This window comes from Lissotriton helveticus, chromosome 10 (assembly GCF_964261635.1).
Source record: "Lissotriton helveticus chromosome 10, aLisHel1.1, whole genome shotgun sequence".
NCBI classification, from domain to species: Eukaryota; Metazoa; Chordata; class Amphibia; order Caudata; family Salamandridae; genus Lissotriton; species Lissotriton helveticus.
This window is the reverse complement of record NC_136071.1, coordinates 1172312187-1172338011: the sequence shown is the minus strand read 5'-3', so window position 1 is coordinate 1172338011 and position 25825 is coordinate 1172312187. Positions and strand designations below refer to the sequence as shown.

The window sequence follows — 25825 nt, the reverse complement described above, 5'->3', positions numbered from 1 at the left end:
AGGTACTTTGTTCAGCAGGCATGATTTGCTACATTGCAATTGGCCTCAACGTGTGACTTTGCACCAGCCCAGCACAACTAGATAACCAAACTTGGCAGTTTGTGCTTCTAGGCACTATTTTTACTCAGAACTGGAAATACATAATTTGAACTTTGTATTAATTGGATTTTTGTTGTTTTGGTCCCAAATACTTTTGTTAACTTTATTCTGTTTTTGCAAATTGTTGTGGGATTTTTCTTGTCTTGTGTTCCCACTTTATGACTGCTTGAAGTGCTGCCTAAATATTTTACACATTGCCTCTAAGTTAAGCCTGAATGCGTTGTGCCAAGTTACCAAAGGGCTGCACGCAGGTTAATTTGGGGTTGCTTGTGACTTCACCTCGGCAGGAATTGCGGTAGCTGCTTGAGAAGGGTTTCAGCCCCCTCAACCAGTAACCCAATTTTCTACATTGATATTCAGGAGTGAGGATTTAGACTCGTGTTTGTGCAATGCCATCCAGTGATTTTGTGATGGATTAAAATCCCAGATAAACAATTTGATACCTTTTTGAGTTTCATTTAAATTCCCATTGATTGGCATTTTGCTTTTTTCAAATTCACCTTGATTGTACCTGAGTGTCTGTGGCTGTAGCCCTGCCTGCATGGATGGAGTCTGAGCTTGCTAGCATGGATGTCTACACTGTGGCTGGGCTCAAGGAACTCTGCAAGGAGACGGCTTCCAATCAAGAGTACAAGGAAACTGGAACTCCGGAAGGCCTTGAGGGCCTGGACGGAGGCTCACCAAGTACAGGCAAATATAGAGGACGAGGATGACGTGGAAGGTAAGGAGAGGACCAACTTGAGTTTCAGCACCCAGGGTGATGGGACAATACGCCCACAGGAGTGGTGCTCCCCTCAGGCTGGGGAGCAGTATTCCTTCCAACAGTCTGTCCCTAGAGAAGCTGCAGGACAGGAAGGCTGAGCGAGAGCTCACACTGCAGCAGACTAAGCTCAAGTTGGAGGCAGAGGAGGGAAAAGCTGAGACAGAGATCCTTAGCTGTAAATAAACTGGCCAAAGAGGAAAAACAGGCTTTGGAGCGACTGTCTCATGAACGGAGCCTCAGAGAGATGGACATCCAGGCCAGGCAGGTCAAGTACAGAATAATGGTGGCAGCTTACCCCCAGTGCCCTTTGGAGACAGGCGGGTACACATTCAAAAGGATCTGGTGCGTAACTTTGTTGTGGAAGAGAACATAGCCAAGTGGTTTGAATTCTAGGAGGTTGGTATGAATAGGGTCCCCGAGGAGGATAGAGGTACAGTCTCTGGAGGCACATACCTAGTGAAAGGAGTGACGACCTGCTGGCCCAGGAGAAGAGGGGGTGGGATGAGGTATCCCTTCATGAAGGGCACCCTTGCCAGGAAGTATGGCCTCACCCCAGAAAATTATAGGCAGACAGACGTTCAGGGGAAGCCAGAAGCTGCACCATTAGTACTGGGTGGATAAGTGTGGATTTCTTTTGCAAAGCACTGGATGGTTGGGTGAAGGGCAGTGCAGTAAAAGATTACGAGGGGTGTCAATTTGGTGGCCAAAGAACACATGTTCAGTCATTGTTTTGCAGAGCTGTGGCAGCACCTGAATGATGACAAGCTCACTGAGCCCGAAGAGCTTGCCAAGGAGGTGGACTGTTGGCTCAGCACAACGGTTCACAAACTCATATGGGGGAGCAGCGAGGAGGGGGATATTACCACTAGGGTGAGCAGGGTTCCCACCAGATGAAGAAAGGAGATAAAAGTTGGGAGTTCCTTAAGGGTCTCCAAAATTGCTCCACAGGGGAGGTTCCACAATCCCCGTTTGAACAGAAGAAGAGTAAGTTCCTTGACCATAAATCCTTAGGAAAATTTTCCACTACGTGCTATGGGTGTCATCAGTTTGGGCACCTCAAAGGTGACGCCAAGTGTCCCAAGCAGGCACAGCCCGCCACTGGTATGTAGACATCCGGGGTTTCCTGGTGTAGCACTTGGGGAAATGGCACTAGTTAGTATGGGGGTGGGGGTAGTGCAGAGGTTACCATAGTGTCCTTGGTGGTAGATCCAGAAGTACAGGCAATGGGTCATCATCAATGGGCAGAGGGTGAAGGCTCTGAGAGACACAGAAGCCAGCATGACAAACGTCAGGTGTCATCTGGTGTCCTCAGAGCAGGTAGTCTCTAATGCAGTCCACCAGGTTGTGGTAGCTGACAACCACGAGTTCAGGGGCTCTGTTTCCATGTGAATAAGGGTGGAGGGGGAGGGGTCTCTTTAACTTTTTAAAACTCAATCTAGCATTACACCGCTTACTTAAAAGAATTACTGCAAGACTCCAGCTTCTGTGACAGGGATACTTCAAGTATGTGTATCTATGACAGATACTGGAGAAATTATATACATAAAATCCTCAATAACAATCAATTCTGAAATGCATTGAAACTGTTCCTCTTTTAAAAATAAATAAAGTAAGAAAGGGTTGCATCTGTATGAAGGAGACATACGACTAAAGAAAACCAATCTTTTTCTAGCATAATTTTTAAATTTTGTTCACAACCATCTTTGAAAAATGTTCAATCTAGGGTCTATTTATAGAGAGGGGTGCCTAAAAATATTTGAATTCACCAAGAGAAATGTCTATGAGCAAAACAGGTCACCAAATCAATTTGCAAACAATAGTGCAAAATGAATGTGTGCTGCCGTTGACATGAAGGTAGTAAACTGCCCAACGGGGCTGCTATTTAAGTCTCACCTTCCATAGGTAGTCAAAAGATCTTCTGTTGCATGGTGTAGCACAAGACACAATCCACTTGGACAAGCCTTACTTAAAACAGCTCTACATTTAGCCACAGCCACACAAGCACGAGGGAAGTTTTTGGTCGTGTAAATGTATTTATTGCGGTGCCTTTTAGGATATGGCTGAAAACTCTGGCAATTTAGGAAATAGACTAATTTGGTGAATTCGAAATTCAAAACGTTAAGCAAGAAACCACGTGAATCCTAAGAACAACTTTGTGTGAAAAATTCTAAAGAGCTGGCCTTGAATGACACAAATTTCTTTGTACACAAATTAGAATAACAATGTCTGCAGCGTTTAAGGTGAGGATTCCGAAATCCCAATCATGTGTGGGCCTGAATTTCTAAAGAAATGGCAAGTAATCATATTGAGGGGTTCCCATGACTGTCTCCTCACACTGGAACTTTTAGTGAGTGGGGTAAAAAGAAAAGATATGCAGGACTTTTTTATACGGAATAATAGCCAAATGTATATACTGGAGTCCCAATATATAACTGAAATATTGATGCAAAACAGCACAAGAGGATAAAAGTTTAATTTAAATCCAGACCAATAACTTCGCAGAACATTTTCAATCAAACAAGAGGAAGTTTACATTAGGAAACAAGTTACTAGGTTGGTATGTTCAGGGATATCGGTTGTTAATCTAGCAGGTTTTTACCTCCACTGCTCCCTCAGTCGGGCCTAATTGAGCCTGGCATCTGAGGGTTCAAGGGTAGGTACAGTAGACTAGGGTAATATGAATGTCCGAGGAAAGCAGCATGTAAGTTATGCAAGTACAAACCTCCTAAGCAGTCTGCACCACTTGTATAACGTGTATGGAAAGAAGAAAATCTGAGAGAAAGTTCTGACACTTATTTCATGATCAAAGTCACTTCTTGAGAAGCGTCCACTGAAAATCAGGACGCATTATGTTTGCATTCTGTATTTTTGTGTGGTAAAAAATCTCTCTGTCCTATCGCCAAGGATAATATCGACTACTAACTAGCTGAGCTTCCACTGAAGTCATTTTTCATGCTTGGGTTTGGAAGTCTGCTGTAAGATGTTAAGAACAGCTGATGATCAGTGACTATGACCAGCTTCTTCTTTAGAGTCAGCAATTTAGCAGCCTTTTTACAAACTGCATTTTGTAGTTGAAGAGGGCGAGCCACTGAAAGATTGAGCCAGGCTCAAGCCTGACACCAGGCTCTGGCTCAGATCGAGGTACGCTTGGACCCTCAAGCCCAAGCCGAGCCGAGCTTTCATGTGTCTTCCGCCTGATCCTATGCTCCACCCTGATGCGCCATGAATTAAAGGCAAAGTAGTAAACTTTGATGTAAAATGGGCAAGAGAAAGAGATACTCATTTAGTGGATCCCTTGTACAATGTGGAACTAGAAAACCTGGAATCAATCCCTGATTCCCTGCTTTACAAAATTGTGTGATTCTTCACAAATTTTTTAAGTTATTGAGCCTACTTTTTTAGTTACCGCGAGTGAGAGCACTTTCAAATATGGAGGATAGGATGTGTGCTGCACGAAAATAACTTCTTTTTTATTTAATACATTATAATGTAGTAATTATAATGTTTCTGCAGCTAGGAATCAAGACCACATATTACAGCGTACAAATTGACAGGTAACTTTCCTTTTAGTTCACCAATGGCATTCTTGTCAGGGTGAGGGTGAGCGGGCAAGAATGTTTAAAAAGTATCACTTCTAATAAATACCTTTCAGTGCAGTGACATAATCCGAAGTACTAAGGTAAAAATCTTTCAGATTTTTAAGAACTAAACTTACTTGAACTTTGAAGAAACTTTATTGTATTTTTACATGATATTTGTAATATTTTTTAGATGCTGAATATTTTCAGTGAATGAGACCAGCCAGACCCTTGGATCGGCTCTCCCTGTTAATTTGTTGGCCTGCCCGCATTTATTTTGTAGTATGTTTAGTAGTACTACAATAGTGCACATATGCCTATGTTTTAGTAGTAAATGTGAGAGGGAAGTAGCAGAGTGGCTCGAACTTGGGGAATAATTACTATTAAATGGGAGGGGGTTAGGAGTGAGTAAGAAGGGGATATAGGAGTGGTTTGGGGAGAGACAAGCACCCAGCCCTTTCCTATTCACAAAGTGTGCTTCTAAAAGTACTACACCCATAAAGGACCCAAAGCAATAGTAAATGTACGCAAGTTCAAACCTGAAGTACGTCCAGCAGCACACATTGCCAACAACTGATACTACAACACCCCACAATAGGCAATACTATGCTCATGGACTTAAAAAAAAAGACACTATAAGTAATAATGTCAAAAGACATTTATTTCGACTTTTTAAAAATATAAATGTAATTAAATGTTCATTTTTTTAGGAACAAAAATTATTTTTTTACTATTAAAAAACTGTAACATCCTTTTCTAATTTGAAAATGAATTTGACTTTATTTTCTCGAAATTATTTCTGTACATAACTTTTAGAATGTTTTAGAACATAATAAATACACATTCTATCATAGGTGTTTCTTAATAATTCTTTAAAATACATTTTCCATTTAATGTAATATATTTGAATTAATTAAATATTTAATTAAAAAAATAAGTTAATAGTAATGTAGATTTTTAAACTTGTTCTACATTTAAAATAAATATATCAAATTAATTTACAATAATATGCAACATAAAAAAATGTTTTTGTATTTTTTAAGGCTAATAAACTTTTTACAATTTTCCTTTACTTTTCCATACCGGGCTCTTCGCCCCAGTGGCGGCGCTCTCTGCCTTCTCTAAATTTAACAATGTGATCAGATCAGCCCCTGTCATTTCCACATGCTTCTATTGTTGCGGGTTGCTGTCTGGTAGAATCTGTAAATGCTTTCCATTAACAAGTCCCCAGCACTCCTTTCCTGTTCTGTTGATTATGTTCTTCTTTGGTCTAAAGACTCTAGATCAGTGGTCTAAAGCGGTTGCGTGCAACACAGGTATGAAGGGGCTGAAGGCACATTCACGGGACTCTCAGCCTCACAAAAAGAAATTGGCTGGCTATTTCCTGAAATTCAACAACTGTCAGTAAAACAAGTTACACTGCTTTTAAAACGAAGCCCAAAACAAGCTTAACCCACACAATGAGGGCGAGGGGATTAATGCTGTCCTTGGGGAGGTTATGCTTGTTTTGGGCTTTCTGTTGGAGATGATTGTACGTGTTGCATGATGACGCTTTCCTTTTTGAGTGCTAACTGGTTCATACAGCAGTGGTTGGGGAACGGTCGGGCAGAGAAGTAGCAGGACGGAAGAAAGTCATAAGGGGATGCAGACAGATACCTTATCTGCACCTTAGCCCTGCTACGAATTTGAGTAAAATACGTCATTTAAATTAGGGCAGTGGTGAGAGATGGAGGCTTGACAGGACAGCCGTCAGGGACACTGACTGGAAAGAAGAGCACTTATAGGGAAGATGAGCTTTAACATAAAACAAAGAAGAGGTAGGAAAGATGAACATTGAACTATAGTAGAGGGGAAGTAAACAAGGAGAACTAATGAGAACAATGAGCGGGAAACAGAGGGAAGATCAGGAGAGGGACAAAGAGGGGAGGGCAGGAGACGTGGCAGGACAATAAAAGGGAGTAGAGATAGGACAGGTAGCACTTCATAGTCGAGGTGGATTACGTATGAACACCTACGCCTTGAGTGCTTTGGGGCTACCTGAAAGAAGTCTTTTGGTAGGTTACATTGTTAATTTTTATTTTATCTATGGGATCATTATATAGCTGAGACCTGCAGCTGAGATAGGTATCTAAGTGCTTCTTAGAGGTATTTCCTTAAGGACATGAGAGCGGGTGCCTTCCTCTGGTGAAGGACGAGGTTGCTCTGGAGGGTGGGCAGAAAGTATGACTATACATGCTCTTTATTTTCTCCTTTTATGTTCTGAGCATTTCTAGAATGAGTTGTTTGAGTTGCAGGAGCTGAGGATACAACCAGGGGAGAAGAGCTTGTCTTCCACGTTGGCCGTCTTTTGTGTGTGCTTGTTGCACTGTCGGGACTGGGGCCCCGCGTAGACTACAGGGTGTAAGTATGATGGCCCAATCAGCGTTCACAAATTGAATAATGTAACACTGTCACCACTTCCCGATGGAAGAGTAGGAGGGGGAAACTCTTTTGTAAGAGCTGCAGGTGTCTGTTGGAAAGAAATATGAATGGCGCACTATAGGCAGCAAAGTACTCTTTTTCAGACCTGTTTATTATGTTTGTCAGATCATAACAAATGACATTTCTTACATGTACGTGGCAAAGTATTTTGAACAAATTAAATTAATAGCCCCAATGAGGTTGCTCATGTAGGGATGTTACGTATTTTGAAAAATGTAGCCAATGCTAACTTGCCAAATACTGCGTTTCCTTGAAATGGTATGCATCGTCTTTGCCCCTGAACTCTGTGCTTACACAGAAAAAATGCAGGCAACGATATCTCTTAAGTGCTATTCCTGAAGTAATCTATTCACATCCAGATATGGCCAAGTATGTACATATTCAATGCCATCAATGGCAGGTAAGCGCACCGTCTGAAAGGACAGATCTTTCTTCAAGGTAAAAAATGCAAGTAGCTCAATGATACACCCATTGAGATGGAGGGATACTGAAGGGTGCATGCATATTTATGTAGAAAAAAAGAGGTACACACACCGAGGTGGAGACACAATCAAAGAGATATATTAATCCACAGAGAAATTGATTTTCCCTCAGATGCCATTTTCCTCTGTATGAAAAGACCCAATTTGGTTTTAATTTCTATTTCCTATGCCCAGAACGCATAACATAAACAAGTAACATAAAATTATAAGCAGGTTATTATTGCATTTGTACTCTTCTGAGGGTGTTAATCTGCTACTACGCATCCTCCTAAACACATGGTAGGGGATTTCAAAAATATCATAATAAAAATTTGCCCAGCTTACCCCGAAGCACTCAAAACATCCTTTAAACTGAATTTCAATATCTTTTTTTATTATTCGATACGACATAGCATGCTACGTACTGAGGAAACAGCTATTGTGCCAAGAAACATGCTAATTGTTGATTTAGGAATTCATTAGCCGACTTGACAAAATGCATTCTGTCTGTATTTTGTTCTCCGTTGCTTTCAAATAGGGAATGAATTTGGCTGATCAGTACAAAGCATAATCTAAATTACCTGAATTCTTTGTGAATACACAGAAGAACCCCTTGCACGCTTATGCAGAAGGCACGAATAAGACATCTTTGCAAACACATTACCAGAATGGTTTGCAAGCAGAAAAGACTGATTTGATTATTCCCACTGCAAGAAATATTGAATTGAAGCCATATCACTGAAAGAAATACAAACCACCACAAATACATAAATGGATAAGACTACCTCATCGTTAAAAGAGTGAAATTAGAGGAAATGTATTAGGCCAGCATCACATTTTATATTATCAGGTAGAGTACTGTTTGAACAAGACATTTATAAATCTGGACAAGGGTGAGTTTCCGGAAGCACGCTTTCCTGGTGAGTACACTGAATTAGGTTCTGTTTTAAACGGTATAAACAAACTTATGCAAGACTGGGGACATTTTACGCTGCTCAATTCACTGATCTATTTTTAAAGGGAAGAAACATACCCTAGAAACATGGTCATATCACCAGGAGGAAGTACAACGCATGCAACAACATATAGGTTCAACTGACCAGAGGCAATGCTTTTATGAAGATGAACAATTCCGGCGTACAGGTACAAGACTGCCTGAGCAAAGCAGAAGTTCTGAAGTGCCAAACACAAATAATTCAACTAATCTAATCAAAAGATTTAATGAAGGCTATGTCAAATATTTTGGACCATTTAATCAAAGCTCTTTATGAATATCCCTATTCCAAAACGAACACAACAACGTCCGATGCTGAATTTTCCTTATAAGTGTTCACCACTCCACAGCGACACTAAATAGCTCTTAAAATTAAAATAGCAATCCTATCCACAGATCATTGATAACTGTTTACATATGTGAAGGAAATAGAAGCAAGCTTAAATCCAAAGCAGTGTCAACCCGTCACAACACCTTTCGAACTCCTAAACATTCATCATTGTAGACAGGATTGTCAAATGCCATTTTTTATAATTTCACAATGATTTTCATTCATCAATCGAAAGTATCCAAAAATTCTTTACAGTTGGTCTTTTAGAAATTAAACAAGGCAAACAGTCTTAGTCATTTGAGCACATGCTACAGGAAATTCCTCTGCATCATACACATTTACAGTAGTCATCAAACTCCCTACCAACCATCAGAATCAATACAACCAGACGCAGGGGGTGTGAAATACATTGACAAGTAAAGGAAACAAAAAAAGTCACGCATATTTTAAAAACAAAGAGGCAGGAAAAGAAAATCAGCAAACATGGTTCTTGTGAAGTGCAAATGTTACGTCATTCCTGGTCGAATACACTGTACATCATTGTAATAACGGACACGCGATGATATGTAGCAAGAAATGTACTTTTATTGTCCAATAAAGACCTCAGCACATAAGGGATCAAAGATGCACACTGCTTCTCTCCCAGCGCCTTTACTTCTGTCTCACAGACTCCCACCAACATGCTACAGTGCAACATAATGTGCCCGCAACCATGCAATGACATTGCCACAGTGTCACATGTACAGTAGATACATCACAACAATCGTGCATATTACAATGAGCCCACAGTTGTGTGACTGGCCTGGAGGTGTGTGTGTGTCTGTGCACCTTTGGAGATCATGCCACATATGCTGGTTTGTTTCAATGCTTTGTTTGCTGTCAATAGCTGCCCCAACTACCATGAGAACATTATTGTGTCATTGCACAGATGAGCGGTACCTGTGAGAGGGGGCACTCCTTGGCCAGAGAGCTCTGGTTCATATCTTTCAGTAAGTCCTTCAGTGCATTTCGGACTGTTGTGTGAGACCACTGCTCCGGGGGCAAGTCTTCTAGTTTCGGGCAACTATTGAGACACAGGTTAGAGAGAGGATTATGACAAGATTGCATTCTGCTGCAGAAACGCGCCTTAAAGACAGACAGATTTCATTCTGCGCATCAAGCAGATGCATCTGGAGATTGCTCTCGGTCTCCTGATTGTTCCGATTAGTTAATTACTTTATACAACACATCTGCTGTATTGATGCATGAATTATACATCAGCTGCATGCGGCGACTAGTTCTTCATGTTACTTCTACCTTCCTGCTCTGATGCGCTTGGGAAAACAATTTAAGGTGTAATGCCTTCTTGCAACTTGTCATAAAAAAATGTCTTATATTAGCTGTTTAGCTTCTTAAAAAATGAATCCGGCACACATAAAATACATTAATACTCGCAAAGTCAATTCTTTTTTCCGAATGTACACAGATGGCGCAGTTCATGATATGCAAAAATATTTCCGCTCAAGCAAATTTTATGTAAAGTACCTCGTTGGAATACATGGGAATAATTCTATTGGTTGAATACAAAACAATATATTCTTAATGGGATGGCAACAGTCATTAATTATAAGGCAAAAGAAAAAAAATATTGGATGATATTGTTTTTTGAACGAAACTACCACAAAAAACAAAATGGACCATCTTGCAGGCAGCTCATACGCTTAATAATGTGGCGGACTGCAGCTGATTTGAAACTCAACAGCATCCGAGCCGAGAGTCTATTCTCTGACTCACCTGTGTAGCTGAATTTTCAGTGTGACCACATGAAAGACATCCTGCAACATATCGGCGACCGTGGCATCGGGAGCATCGGTCACAAAGGACAGGGGGACTGGGTTCCATTTCCCAACTTGAATTAGCCCTAGTTCAATAGAAAGCGGAGACGTACAATAGACACAGCCAAAATAGGCATGACGTTGTCAGAGAGGAATAAGGAACATCGCCTAAACTCTCGAGCTCACGGGAGGGCACAGGAAACTGTCGTCCTTCCGAAGGTAAGAGTGCTTGTATTTTGGTAACAAACAAGGGGTGCATAAGAATATATATCCAAAGTACATACTGGAGATCTTACTATCTGATCCCATTCTATCTCACAGTACATCCTCAACAAATAAAGAAGATAGTTTTATAACATTCTTAAGATTCCTTAATGATTAAAAACAACGTGGGAAAAGTAAGGAATGCAAATGCTGTGTATGGCAAAAGAAAACCTTGATGGAAAGAATAGGAATCCTACAGTGTCAGAAAAAATAATGAATAAAAAAGCATACAAGGTATTCAGTCACAAATGTAAACTGATTCTCAATATCCCCGGCTGAGACAAGCTCTGCACTTCGAAGGGACTCTCAATGGGGCACTTTCTTAAAGTCAGTAGGCATGCTAATGATTGAAAGCACATTTTCTATGAAAAAACCGGACTGCTAGAATATAACACTGAAATAACGGTAAAGTAACTGTTCGAAGTTACAATCAACAGCCAGGTAAGAATGTGACATAGAGACCAGAGAGGGGAAAGGGTTTAACTATAGACACGCGGAGGTATGGAAAAAGAAAAGAGACAAACGCGTCTGTCTTGCCTCCTATTTACCTTTTGCCTGGGCAGCGGAGCTGTGAGAGTATCCCAGGGAAATCAATGCCATCTCTATCAGCTGGTTGAACAGCATATCTTTTCTTACCAGCACAAATTCTGCGTGCTCTTCCTTACAATCATACTCAATAGAATTTTCATAATGTTCCACCACACAGAAGACAGGAAGCATGTTTCCTATAACACAAAACATACAATGTTCATAATTTTCGTTTTCACTGACATACAAAAATCCAACAAAACCTTAAGAAGAAAAAACACAAAATACATAATAAAAAAAATATGCAATGTTTATAATGTTCACGTTTTTACTGACATCCAACTGAACCTTAAGAAAAAAAAAAGATACATAACAACTTTAACCCAATATCAAACATATTAAAACCAAAGGTGGAAGTGAGTACCCTGGCCTGAAATCTAAAAGCAATTACAAATGCATTTATACATATTCACTGATAGAATAAGTTGCTAGGCGACTTTTTGCCTCACTTGTGAGGAGTAGGTGACGTGAATCCACACACCGCAAACACCCTCAGAGTAAGTACTATGTAGTGATTCCTGATGATAGGACCTCTTCATGTAAGTAACTTCAGTAAAAAAAATACAATTTAACGCTTTAACGTATTCCACATTTGCCATAAACACAGTATAAATAAGCCAGGGGGCAAGATTTTCTACCAAATAGTACTTTTTACTTGGATATAACTAAAGAGTCACAAAGGGAAAGCCTGGCCCCATCTCTAAATTGGAAACATGAACACTAAAAATGCCACTCTTAACCTGTATTGCTATTTCACAATATGCTGAATTAGATCTTTGCAATGGAAATTAACCCATAACTTTCTAGCAAGTGCTTCAATTCAATGTGTTCAACTAATATGTCTATTTTTATGTTAATCAATAATCTCAAACTGCAGATGTTTACGAACTAAAGCAGTGTACTCATTTTCTTTTTGATGCCCCACTTTGTTATGTATGTTAACGTCTTGTAAAGCACACCTGGCAGGCTTAAAAGATCCTCCATTAAGGGCCTAAATGTAACAGGATTAAGCAAAATCGGCAGGCATAAAAATAAAAAGTATGCAAACCTTCAAGTATGCAATTCACAATAAAGAAACCTCTAGGTACTTGTATGGCCAAATCACCGGTCTAAAGGCAAGACTAAGACATTACACCCACATTTTTTTAAACCCTGACAAAGGCTGTGTTTTGCGCCACCCATATTTTGACAAACTGCCATGTGGGTAGCTTCTTTAGAAAAGTGATGAACGGATGATTTTTACGGGGAAGACATTAGCCCCTCGGCGGGAAACTTCAAGTAACACCACGAGCTTTTAAAAAGCAGCATCTCTGTTGGGTACATAACACCATTAAATAAAACTACAACTAAAGAGCAGATCATAAAATCCTCAGCTCCTATGTACTTATGGCTGATGAAAAATCCATATGTGAAATCTACTTTTTTACCAACTCTGCTACATATCCAAAAAGTCTCAAAAGGCCATTTCAAAAAGGCGTTTCAAGATTTCAAGTTATTAAAAAAAGGCCAAGAAGAAAATCATGTTAGGGCTTTCAAAGAAACAATTTCAGATAGTGCTACCTGCTGCGTTTACCCTAGTTTTCAGGCATAGGTCGAAAACGTATCCTTGTGTGACAAATCAAGCAGAAACATATGTTATTAGTCACTACAATTCAAACCTTCTCACAAAAAAAGCCCTTTCAGGTGTACTTCTACCCTGGTCAGCACATATGTGACCATTATATATTAAACAACTGTGCAAACGTTATCTTACTCATACGTGTACATTTCAATTCCACTATTTCAAGCCTACCAGACCTTCTCTAGCGTACGGTACATTTTGGTGATAAGCACCTATGAAGCCCTTTAAAGGGTGTAATAAAGTTTGTAATAGTGACTGGATGCTCTTCACAAGAACAGTGATGTCTCTTTCGCTAAGTAGCTTTTGCTAAACATAAATGGACGGATTATAAGATGAAGGTTGATAACGTGATACGCTATGATAAGGCAGCACATCTTACTGCTAAATCGTTGAGCGTGCTGTCATTAGAAGCATCCTGTTCCAGACAATGATGATACACAGAAGCACTCTTCAGCTGGCTGCTCATAGTTGGTTAATACTTGGCAAGACCTCCAGCTGCAGCAACTTCATAACCGACCAGCATCAAAAGGGGAGCAGTGGTCAGTGCTAAAAATACGAGGTGATTTCAAGCTGAAAGCTCTGTGGAGCCTCTGCCCGAGGTTTGGAGTCTGCTGTAAGGAGCAGGGACGTCTTTAGACCGCTTGTCTAAAACTGTCCTGGCATTCAAGTTTACTGTGCAAATATCACATAATACCAGAGACAGCTGAAATCACCTATTGAGGAATTTATTGCACTTATATGTTAGGAGCCGTCAGAACGTCTTTTTATAGAGCCCTAGTGCTGCACGGTGCAATATTAATGCACTCTGCTTGAAAAGCTGTAATAAATTATATTTTTAATGCTCTTCCCTGGCTTTCTTAGGATGCATACATTCTTGGCAAACAATCAATAAGAGAAGTAATCATGCACAGAGGCCAAAGAATTTGCTGAAGTGCTGTTTTTCCATTTTTAATAGATAAAGATCTAACAATATGGACTGCTGTGTCTGTTCATTTCGGGATCAATATATGCTTTGTTTCCACCAAAGAGAAGAAAAAGTAAAGGACAGTGGGATAAATGTTGTTCCTCTCACACAATGAAATTCCTCAGCATTTAATCTTTGCTTGCTAAATATTTTCAACGGCTTAAATGTTTTATTCTGAACATTAAGCTGCAAAGAGAAGGCAATTCTGAATAATCGGTAGTAATATAGGCACGAATGAAAACAGCATTCACTTGATTGCATTGTTAATGTTTTTAAAACATCAAGTCTGTAAAATGCAAAAGAAAACACCCTAAGATAGAAAAGGTTTAAATGTTTTCTTCTATGTGAATGCATATCATGTAACATGACAATAAGTCACTAAAGTCGACAACAGGGGCTAACTTTGGATCAACGAATGTGCACTTAAGCGGTGAAACAGCAAAAATGTACATTATGAGGAACTGAGACACCAAAGGCTCCATACCTCTGAAACATATAATTTCTGTAGTATATCTTATTTAAGATAAGCCAAGAAGTTAAGTACTGGCTACTGCACAAGAAACCAAGATCTGCACAGATACGCAGTAGGGCCACCTTTGCTGCGCAGGTTGTTTAACACGGTGTCCACAGGCAAAGCAGGACATGTGAAACCAAGTTGTAATTTTCCCCTTGAAAAATAGGTCAAACTCCACCCTAAGAAGAGGTGCACCCCCCAGACACGCAGAGTATCTGTCCAAGCATGAGTTCTATCACCCCAGAATACAAATACACCCTTAAAGGTCCCTGAAGAAAATTGAAAAAACTTCTTTGTCCAATCTTGCAGCTTAATAACAGCGTTTTCAAAGGTGCACAATAATCAAGTGTCAGAGCTGGCCACAGTGAAGGAGCTTAAGAAGGTTACCTTTTCTAATGTGCGTCTTCATCATGTGCGCGGAGTGCTTTAGGGGCACTCCTTGCATTTTAGCACCTGCGCTCCCAAGTCTTCCTCTTCCTAATGGACTCCCATTCTGCTCCAAGCGGGCAATTTTGGCTGCAGGAGCCAGTGGATCGCTTACATTGTTAGACATTTCTGAATGTTCTATCCCCTGAGTGGAATCGTTCGAATGCTCCATACTTGGTCCCGCCTCTAAAGATCACCTGCCACGATTAAAAAAAAGTGAGAGTGAGAGAGGGAGTGTGTAGAGTACATACACATTGCTCATAGTACACACTGTGTGCGGGCATTTAGTACACCTGGGCACTTTGTGTTTGTTTCACTCATCATCTTAACTTAGCTTATCTCAAATTTCCAAAGTTGATAGCAAACTGTGAGGCCTCTTGTTCAGAATGCCACTATTTTAAAAACTGCAAGCAAGGCACAGATTTAAACATAAAAGTCTGCTGCTGCAGTAGACAACGTGTGACACTTTCATAAAGAAATCACAAATACAAAATCAACAAAACTTGAACCCCGACCAGAAGCAGCCAGGCCATGCTTGGTGCACACCTGGAATGTTGCCGCCATCCCTTTAGTTTTGGGTGTATGTGACTTCACGAACACAGCAAGCATCATTAAAAGGCGTCGTTATTACCTCCATGTCAGGGTGCCCGGTTAGAAGCATGCCCGGCACAATGGAAATAATGAGACAGCAGGAGGGTCAAGCACGTGGACGTTTTAAATGGGGTTTCTTACATAGCAGGTAAATTTAGCAATTGCATCTGAGACCAAAGGCGTGACCAACTATAATCTCTGGTGTAATAAAACCCCCAAGTGACTTCGGGTAGATGGGACCATACAAAAGGTCCCCATTACCCCCTGCCCTTTTGGTAATGTATGGTGGCTCGTGCAGAGACCTAGTAACTGTGTGGTGTGGCATGGGGACTAATTCTCTAGGTACTACCTTTAAATACCTTCTTCGAACGGCCTCGTATTTCTGCACACACGAGTGCATTTTATTTCACTTAAGTTATTTGAGCTCTGACAGCACGTTTAAAGACAGGTTGTTTCCTATACTCTTCATGGCGCGGCATCCACTGACGGCATTATAACTGGCGACCAAGACAAGTAAGTAAAGGGCTTAGTCGAAAAGTTTCCAAAGCTGCCTGGAATGCTGCGCATAAGAGCCGTGGCCTGCTGGTGGCCACACGGCTCAGCACTCGCTCTCTGCGGCCGCAGGTGGCACCTGAGTCCACCTGGGCGGCGTGAGCCAGAACTGGGCGACTGCACAGCACTCCTAACCAGGAGGGTCCCTTTCAGAAAAGCGCCAACCACAAGCGCACATGCATGAAATGTCTGACAATGTAAAGGTAAACCAACGTGCACCTCCCCTGAAAACAAAAACCATTACTCTTTCAGAACGGTAGCATTCCAAATCGATGCATGTCACACACGCACTTTTGAAGATGTTAAAAACACAATAACTGAGAGTGTCAAGCAAGTGCAGACAAACACCTCATACCAGTTTACGCGGAGGAACGCAGGTGCATCGGTGGGATATAAAGAAATACCAATCATGGAAAACCCCGATTTGCACAAATAAACTGCTGTTGTTAACAGCAGGTGAGGGCTTTGTTCGTGCGTGTTCTGTACTAAGCTTAGCAACATACAAAAAATGCACAGAACACAGCTAAAGTGCTCATGTAAACTGTGTGCCAGGGTAAAGTTCAGCAGCCCTTGTGCAGTGATGAAGTGCCGCCGGCACGGCCTGCGGGAAGGTCGGCGCACTGGCTTTCAAGCCCCCATCGCCTGGGACGCGCAGGACCCCCCTTCTGGCGCCCAAGTTCCCACGCCGGACAAGTGCATCATCATTCGTCAGGCCACCAGCACCGTGGAGTGAAATGCATGCATCTTTCTAAACTGCGGGGTACCACACTAGCCCCAGCCATGTGCAGCGTGTGGCATCAAACTGTGCAGACATCCACCCCTTTAGAGACCCACGCTCAATACAAAAAACAAAAATCAATGGGCAATAATCGAGGTTCCTGTTGTTAGCCGGTCCGTGCGGCTCCAGGCCAGGCTTTGCTACTGACCTTTTAAAGAGACAACACAAAGGCAAAGTGCGAGTTCATGTGGAAGACAACAAATGAGACAGGCTGCAGTCTGAAGTGAAATTCGCCAACTCACCCCTTCCAAACGTGACCGCATGTACATGGAGTGCCGGCGCCCTGTGCAGTCCGGCCGGGGTCCGCGGGGCTCCTTCCTGACAGCAGACCTGGAGGCGACACTTCCCCTGACAATGTGTGCGCTTTCGCTTCTGTTTTGTTTATTTGCCGGGGCTGGGGGAGGGGGAGGCAGATCTGAACGAGAGGCGGGGTGACCAGGGTATGAGAATCTAGACTGGCGCGCTAATGTAAAGAAAATGTATGAAAACAGAATGAGCGAGGGATGAGCAGTCAGTGCTTGCTGGAACTTGAGCAGGAGGGACGAGCGGGGAGAAACCTGAGGCGTGAGCGCTATGGAAGTAGTATCGGCGGTGTGCCTACGCTCCGAGGGGCAGTTCACGGAAGGGACGGGCAGGGGCACACCAGAAGTGCACTTGGGTACAGCCCGCTCGGCTAGCCAGCAGCCGGGAGCTGAAAATAACAACAGCAGGCTCGAGCAATGGACACTCCGGGCGCCCGAAACTTTCCAGTACAGCCCCAGATATCTATGCGGAAGCGACAGAAAGGCACCGCATCCCGGAGCAAAGGAGCGAAAATGCCACTTTTAGTTCCGCCCTGGCCGCCTGCAACAAGGGTAGGGAGTACCTGTCCCTCCCCATGTATCTGCGCGACCCCCGCAGCCTGTGCCGAGGCAGGAAAACAGATGCACAAAAGGGGAAGACGAGCAGGGCGAGTGGCGGCGGGAGGAGGAGGGAGGCGGCCGTCCGCGGGCACCAACACCCTGGCAGCGAGGGGACGAACGGGCGCCCAAAGTTGTGAGCAGGAGCGCGGGCGGGCGGGCGTGGGGTGCGTGCTGCCGGGATCCGGCGCGCTGCGTGCAGTGTGCGCTCACGGCTCTGTGTGTGCGTGTCTCCCCTCCCTGCCTCTTTCTGTGTCCCCATTAAATTATTAGTTGTATTGACTCATCACTCCTCCTCCTCCTGCTGCTGCCGCCGCCGTGCCCGGATCTCCTTCGCTCTCTATTGCTGCGAGCCCTGCTGCTGCTGCTGCTTCTTCCTCCTCCTCATTTTAATAGAAAATAAACCCGGGGAGGGCAGGCAGGGGGCTGTGCGAGCACCCCCCGCGCCAGGACGCAGCCGCCCCGCAGCCCGTCCCCGGCGGCGGCGGCGGGGCCCGGAGTCCTGGGATGTTGAGGGCCGGACCCGGTCGGGGAGGCGGGGGGCACCGGCACAGGAGGGGGAGGCGGGCACTGATGGGGGCAGGGAGACGGGGGATGCTATTTCCGGCCAGGCGCGCAGGAATCTCTAATCAGCTTGATTAGAGTGAGGCGGCTCTGCATCCATGGCACACAATACCCAGAATAAGAGGCAGCACCGGGAGGACGGCGGCAGGAAGGCGGAACAGCGGCAGCTGTCGCGCCGGGAGACCAGCGAGGCCGCGGCAGCCGCACCACCGCCACCGGCCGCAGAGCGAGCGGCAGGAGCCGGGGAGCCCCGCAAGCCCCCGCGCCACAGCCGCGGACACCTGCGGGCGCACAGGCCCGACGCCCGCGGCACCTGCTGCCCACGCAGAGGCCGCAGCCCAGGCGACCCCAGGAGGCCGAACAGGTGTCCGCGGCCAGCAGGCTGAATGGAGGCGCACACGGGAGGCGAGGGGTGGTCTGCCAGGTGCCCTCTCTTCACTGTACACACCTACATGGCACAGCTCAACCCACATACTGTACTTGAGGCACACATGGGAGGCGAGGGGCCACTCACTTAGAAGGCACAGCTCAATCCCACATACTGTACCCGAGGCACACATGGGAGGCGAGGGGCCACTCACTTAAAACACACAGCTCAATCCCACATACTGTACCCGAGGCACACATGGGAGGCGAGGGGCCACTCACTTAAAACACACAGCTCAATCCCACATACTGTACCTGAGGCACACATGTGAGGCAAATGCCCACACACTTAGAAAACAGCTCAATCCCACATACCGTACCCGAGGCACATATGGGAGGCGAGGGGCCACACACTTAGAAGACTGCTCAATCCCACATACCGTACCTTAGGCACACATGGGAGGCGAGGGGTCACACACATAGAAGACACAGCTCAATCCCACATACTGTACCTGAGGCACACATGTGAGGCAAATGCCCACACACTTAGAAAACAGCTCAATCCCACATACCGTACCCGAGGCACATATGGGAGGCGAGGGGCCACACACTTAGAAGACTGCTCAATCCCACATACCGTACCTTAGGCACACATGGGAGGCGAGGGGCCACACACTTAGAAGGCACTGCTCAATCCCACATACTGTACCCGAGGCACACATGGGAAGTGAGGGGCCACACACCTACATGGCACATCTCAATCCCACATACTGTACCCGGAGCACACATGGGAGGCGAGGGGCCACACACCTACATGGCACATCTCAATCCCACATACTGTACCCGGGCCACACACTTAAAAGGCAGCTCAGTCCCTCATACTGCCCTGAGGAACACATAGGAGGCAAGTGCCTACTTAGGAGTGAGGGCGAAAGGGGAGGTGTTGTTGGGAGCCCAATGATTGGAAGCATGGACCGGTTTATAACCAGAGTGGCGGCGGTCATTGATAAGGAGTTCGCTATGTCTGAACGCCGTCTCTCTGAGGTCTATCTTCCTTCTAGACGCTCCTCACTGGGGGCTGTAGCCCAGGCCTTGTCACCGGCCTGTGAGCGGGTCCAATCTGTTCCCCCTGATGTCCCGGATGGCTCTGTAGATTTTCACCCGATGGTAGAAATAGGGGAAAACACAGAAAGGTCGGAACATTTGGCCGCGCTCTTATTTAGTGGCGTTGGGGAAGAGGGTGGCGCAAGTATATCGCATTCTCCTGCACCCCCACACATAGACGAAATTCAAATATTATCTCCAACTCCACCTGTTCCCAAAAAAGTAAACCCAGCTGGGGTGCCATCTGTGTATGACTCGAGTGGGCAGAGTAAAAGGGCCAAAAACAAAAGGGCAGTCAGCTCTAGGAAGGGTAGGCTGGTGAGACAAGCCGCGCTCTACAAGCAACCGAGGAAGCCACTTGGGCAGGGCGGGAAGGACGTAAAGGGGTCGGTCCCAGAGGATAAGGTAGTGGTGGAGGGGGGTTGTGTGGACACACCCACGGGTAATAATAATTGTTTGTCCCCTAGTAGTAGTGCTTTTAATGTCTCCACATTTATTGACCCCAAGATTATTGACAGCATTATGGAGAGGGTAAACAGTCTCTTGATGCCCCTGTTGACCCAGGTTAAGGGTTTGGGGGCTAGAATAGATAAACTAGAGCAATCTACCCTCGATGGCTTTTTCTCACTTAAATCTGTAATTAAACAGCATAAAAGAGTGAGTGAGAATCAGGTCATGGGACTAAAGGGGAGTGTGCCCCCAGTAGCTTCCTTGCCACTACAGGCGGATTCTAGTCCTTCAACTAGGGCAAATAAGGTAGACACTAGCAAAGTGCAAGTACCAGTATCTGTAATTCCTCCCCCACCAATAGTAGGGCCCCAACACAAGGGAATGGAAACATCTTCTGAGGTTGCTAAAAGTACACCAAAACTAACACCTCAATTGCAGCCCCCGATAAGTAGGGGGATGGTAAGGGTTAGCAAAGCCTCTGGTACACAAGATAAAGGCAAGGGAGTAGCGACAGAGATGGTCGTTAAAACTGCCCCTCAACCTGCAGCTTCAGTTGCTACCACAGTGGCCCCCCGCAAATTCCCACGGAGGACCCCCCCCATAAATCTCCCACCAGACTGTCATCCTTTTGTTGCAGTACTAGTAAACGTTCCCCCACTGAAGGAAGACCAGCTGGAGAATCACCAGGCCCTCAAGAATAAGTGTATCCACTGGCTAAAGTTAAACAAGCCAATCCAGAGTGGTGTGGATGGGCTAATTCTAAGTGTTCGCAGAGTAGGGTGGGTAGGACAAGGTAAAAAAACACAGGAGGGGGATTGTGTAATAATAAACTTTCAAGATCCCAGAGTGGTGAGCTCCATCTATGGCCCTATAAAAAATATGGATGCGGTAGGGGTTAAATTAGTGGATCTAACCTTTTTTTACCCCAGGCCGAATGTTATGTCGCCCAGGGCGGGCCCTAGTACATCTGGCTTAGGCCAAAACCGGGACCCTTGTTGGGTTGGGGGTCTTGGGTTCAACAGGTTGAACCCCCGGTGGGGGCCAGGGAGATGTTGACTGGAGGGGGGTGATACGAGGACAATTGTAGTTCCTGACATGGTATCTGGCAATAGAATAGGTTTAATGACAGCACCACCACCCCGATTAGTCTCACCTGTAAGCACAGGTGACAGTGGGTTGGTAGATCCTCTGCCCATTTATTTGGACTGTAATTTGCCTGTTACCCCTGTGAGGCCTGTGGACAGGAGTGTTCTCGAGGTCAGCGACACATCAGCTGTGACGGACCATGTCTTCAAGGTTTTCAGCTGGAATGTCGCAGGTATCGCGAGAAAGTTGGCCCTCCCAGACTGGAATGCTATGGTTGATGAGCATGCCATATGCATCTTCCAGGAGACCTGGAGTTTGGAGCCGATACATAGGGTGGGATTCTCCTCCTACTCTGTGCCTGCACTAATCTCAGAATCAGGGAGAGGACGCCCCTTGGGTGGCCTGCTCATATGGGTGGCAGCTTCCCTTGACTGCAGAATTGAGGAGTCTCAGACAGGCTGTCCAGATATTCAAAATATTATTCTAAGAGATTTTAGGGGCCGTACAATATTGAATATCTATAACGTGTACGCCAGGGGGACTAAGGGCGGGAGGAAGTCCACTGTATTATCTCTTCTGGAGAGTCTTCTTAGTACAACTTCACATAAGTTGTGTACCCTGGTCGCGGGAGACATGAATTGTACATTCGAGCCCTTGGGCTCGGATGTTGCCTTAGACCAGGATGAGGAGGATGCTAAGAAAGGGATCCCAGCCTTGGAGATTCCACCGATTAGGAGATGGTCAGAGGTGGCGTTACAGTTATACACCCTGAGTATCGAATTAAATCTAAGGGCAGTGAATGGGAGGACAAACTCAGATAGGGGGGGGGCTCATACCTATAATAGACCAGGACACTCTTCTAGAATCGACTATATCTTACCAGATATATGTCTGTGGAGCCAGGTGAAGGACATGGTTGTGGTCCCGACGGTCGAAAGCGACCACAATCCACTTTCCTTGACCATGGCCCAGTGGTGGTGTTTTCCTAAGAAGGGTCCCATCAACCCCACATCAGCTCCCCTTGATGAGTCGGCAGTTTCACTCTGTGGAAGGCGTCTAAAATGGGCTAAATTGGTACTCTCGGAGGAAAGGGTTGGAGAAATATCAACCCTTTTAGATCACGCTCTGTTAAACTTGGGGTCCCTCCCGGAAGGGGTGGGTAGGGCTTGCGGGGTCTTTGTTTCCCTAACAGAGGCTCTGACAAATGTGTTTACCATCCCCTCGAGGAATGTAGGGAAGAAAGGAGGTGTAAAGCAAGGTAACGGTTGGTACACACAAACATGTAGGGTACACAAATCAAGACTTGTAGAGGCAGTGAAACTCAAATCCCATCCTGTTATATTGGAAGCAAGGAAGGCTTACAATAGATCCCTTAAATCTGCCAAGAAGGAGTGGGAAGAGAAATTTTGGGAGGACCTACTTGTGGCCAGTAAAAGTAAAGATTCAAGGGGTTTTTGGAACCTTGTAGGCTCCCGGAACAGGCCCGATGAAATTATGAGACCCTGTAATATCTCCCCAAATAGCTGGGTTAAACACTTTGGGGCTTTATACCTCCCGGCGGATGGGGCACTAAATGTCAGGGCGCTCCCCCCACTAGTATCTGAACCTCACGGCTACAATCTCTTTTCAGCTCTAGAGATTGAAAAGGTAATTGGGTGGGTAGCCCCCCGGAAGGCAGCAGGCCCAGATGGCTTACCGGGGGATCTCATGCGGGCATATCCGGTGGCCTGGGGAAGGGTTATTGCAGCACTCCTCAATGATATTATGAAGGGGTGGCCAGTGTCTGATTCCTGGAAAGGGGCGGTTGTGGTCCCTATTCACAAAAAAGGATCCAGAGAAATTCCGGGGAACTACCGGCCCATAAGCCTCATTGACTCCACCCAAAAGATAGCAGGTAAAGCTATACTTGGTAGGATTCTTCATTGGGTGGAGGAAAACAAAATACTATCAGACTTCCAGGCAGGGTTCCGGGTAGGAACAGGGACGATAGAGCAGGTGTTTAGGCTAGCACTCCTTGGCTGGAAGGTGGTGGAGCTAGGCAAGGGCAGTCTATACTTGGCCTTTATAGATCTGAGGACTGCCTTTGACCTAGTTCCACGGGAGGAGTTATGGAGCGTGCTTTATGGGTTGGGATTGCCTCCCTACATCTTGTCCCTCCTTATTAGCTTTCACGCCCATACTTTTGCTCAGGTTCGCTGGGGGAGAAATGGAGAGTTAACTGAGAAAATCCCAGTGTCTAGGGGTGTGAGACAGGGATGCGTCCTAGCGCCCACCCTCTTTTCACTATATGTTAATGGGGTGGTGGATTATCTCCAGCAAGAACCAGCCGACGCTCCTTGTCTCGGGGGAGTGCGGATTCCAACCCTACTTTTTGCGGACGATACGCTCTTGATTTCTAAGACTCCGCAAGGCCTCCAGAAGTTGCTAACCCGTTTCCAGAACTTTTGCGTTTCAAGGGGCTTGGTAATCAACGTGGATAAAACTAAGTTTTTAATTCTAAACCCTCCAAGGAAACTGGGCCGCCCACCTATTCTCAACTCTGTTCCCTTGGAGAAAGTATCCGAATTTGATTATCTTGGAATACGGATTACGGATAGCATGAACTGGTCACCTCACATTGCCAAGATGGTCTTGAACCACAAGAGAGTAGGAGGTGCACTTCTGAGGGAATTCCGGGCATCACCGAGGAGGTCGCTTGCCCCAGCAATTGACATTTACAAGGCTAAGGGAGTAACATCAGCCTTGTATGGGGCAGAGCTGTGGGGGCATTGCTGCCTGGATTCCCTGGCAACAGCAGAAAGCAAGCTTTTGAAATCTTTAATCGCCCTCCCTCCGAGCACTCCAACAGTGCCTGTGCTGTTGGACACAGGTTGTAAGAATATTAAAGACCAAGCCCGGCTTCGTCCACTCCTTCTATGGGCACGTATTTGGAGGGGTGAAGAGCTAAAAACATACGCTGAAGGGTTGGCCGAGATAATGAGCCTGGGCGGTTGGGCGAAGATCAAGTGGTTGAGAGACACCAAAAAGCTTTTGGAGGAACTTGGGCTGGGGGACTGTTGGTCATCAAGAACGGCTCCACCAAAAGATGTTCTGAAAAGATTATACTGGAATTGGGTTGCGGACCAGTTAGTTATAAATTCTAGTCATTGTAAATCTACAGCTGCCTTTTTAACAATAAAAGATGTAGTAGTTTACGAACCTTACCTAGACCTAATTACCCTACCAGCTGATCGAGCACTGTATTTTAAATTCAGAGTGGGCTCCCTCCCAGTAGGGGCCCTGGTGTCAAAGTGGAAATCAGGTGCCCACATGTCCCCCTTTTGTGCCCGTTGTACCACTAGGACAGAGTCTATACCGCATATCCTGTTTGAATGTCCGGACTATGCTAAACCCAGGAGTTTTTGGCTCAAACCCCTTTGTTGCAATATGGGTACGCGTAGTTATCTGGCAGCCCTTCGCATCCTAATGACGGACACTTCCCCTCCCATTGTTTGTGGTGTAGCCAAATTTTTCAAGCATTTTTGGTTGATCCGTTGCAAGAGATTGTCAATAGCGGTTTAATTCTTTTTTAGCTAATTTATTCTGGCATCACATGTCTTTTTATCTTTCTTAAATGTACATTCAATATTGCTTCTTAAAAATGTTTTTTTCTAGTTTTGTAAATGCTGTATTTTGTGTACGCTTTCAAGATATCTTGCATATCGAATAAAAGCTTCAACCACTAAAACCACAAAGGAGGCGAGTGGCCTCACACTTAGAAGACACAGCTCAATCTCACATACTGTACCAGAGGGACACATGGAAGGCAAGGGGTCCCACATTTAGAAGACAGCTCAATCCCACATACTGTACCCGATGCACACATGGAAGTCAAGGGGCCACACACGTAGAAGACACAGCTCAATCCCACATACATACTGTAACCGAGGCACACATGGGAGGCAACGGGCCTCACACTTAGAAGACACAGCTTAATCCCACATACCGTACCCGAGGCACATATGGGAGGTGAGGGGCCACACACTTAGAAGACTGCTCAATTCCACATACCGTACCTTAGGCACACATGGGAGGCGAGGGGTCACACACGTAGAAGACACAGCTCAATCCCACTTACTGTACCCGAGGTACACATGGGAGGCGATGGGCCACACACTTAGAAGGCACTGCTCAATCCCACATACTGTAGCCGAGGCACACATGGGAGGTGAGGGGCCACACACCAACATGGCACATCTCAATCCCACATACTGTACCTGGGGCACACATGGGGGGCGAGGGGCCACACACTTAAAAGACAGCCCAGAGGAACACATAGGAGGCGAGTGGCATCACACTTAGAAGACACAGCTCAATCCCACATACTGTACCAGAGGGACACATGGAAGGCAAGGGGTCTCACATTTAGAAGACAGCTCAATCCCACATACTGTGCCCGATGCACACATGGAAGTCAAGGGGCCACACACGTAGAAGACACAGCTCAATCCCACATACATACTGTACCCGAGGCACACATGGGAGGCAACGGGCCTCA

General features: G+C 45.1%; 1 protein-coding gene across 17 annotated transcripts in view; it reads right to left on the bottom strand.

Annotated features, from left to right (window-relative positions):
- SATB1 (SATB homeobox 1) overlaps positions 1-25825 on the bottom strand; it is a 1317576-nt gene that overhangs the window by 284904 nt on the left and 1006847 nt on the right. For 13 of the 17 annotated variants that reach the window (XM_078664013.1, XM_078664008.1, XM_078664010.1 and 10 more), the window contains 4 exons: positions 14860-15095; positions 11334-11510; positions 10481-10607; positions 9647-9770 (listed from right to left, as the gene is read on the bottom strand). In XM_078664013.1, the coding sequence (XP_078520139.1) occupies positions 9647-9770; positions 10481-10607; positions 11334-11510; positions 14860-15070 (639 nt within the window). In that variant the 5' untranslated portion in view covers positions 15071-15095. Of the gene's footprint in view, positions 1-9646; positions 9771-10480; positions 10608-11333; positions 11511-14859; positions 15096-17061; positions 18402-25825 lie in introns of those variants that run through there. The other 4 variants (XM_078664011.1, XM_078664015.1, XM_078664017.1 and 1 more) reach the window with 4 other exon arrangements.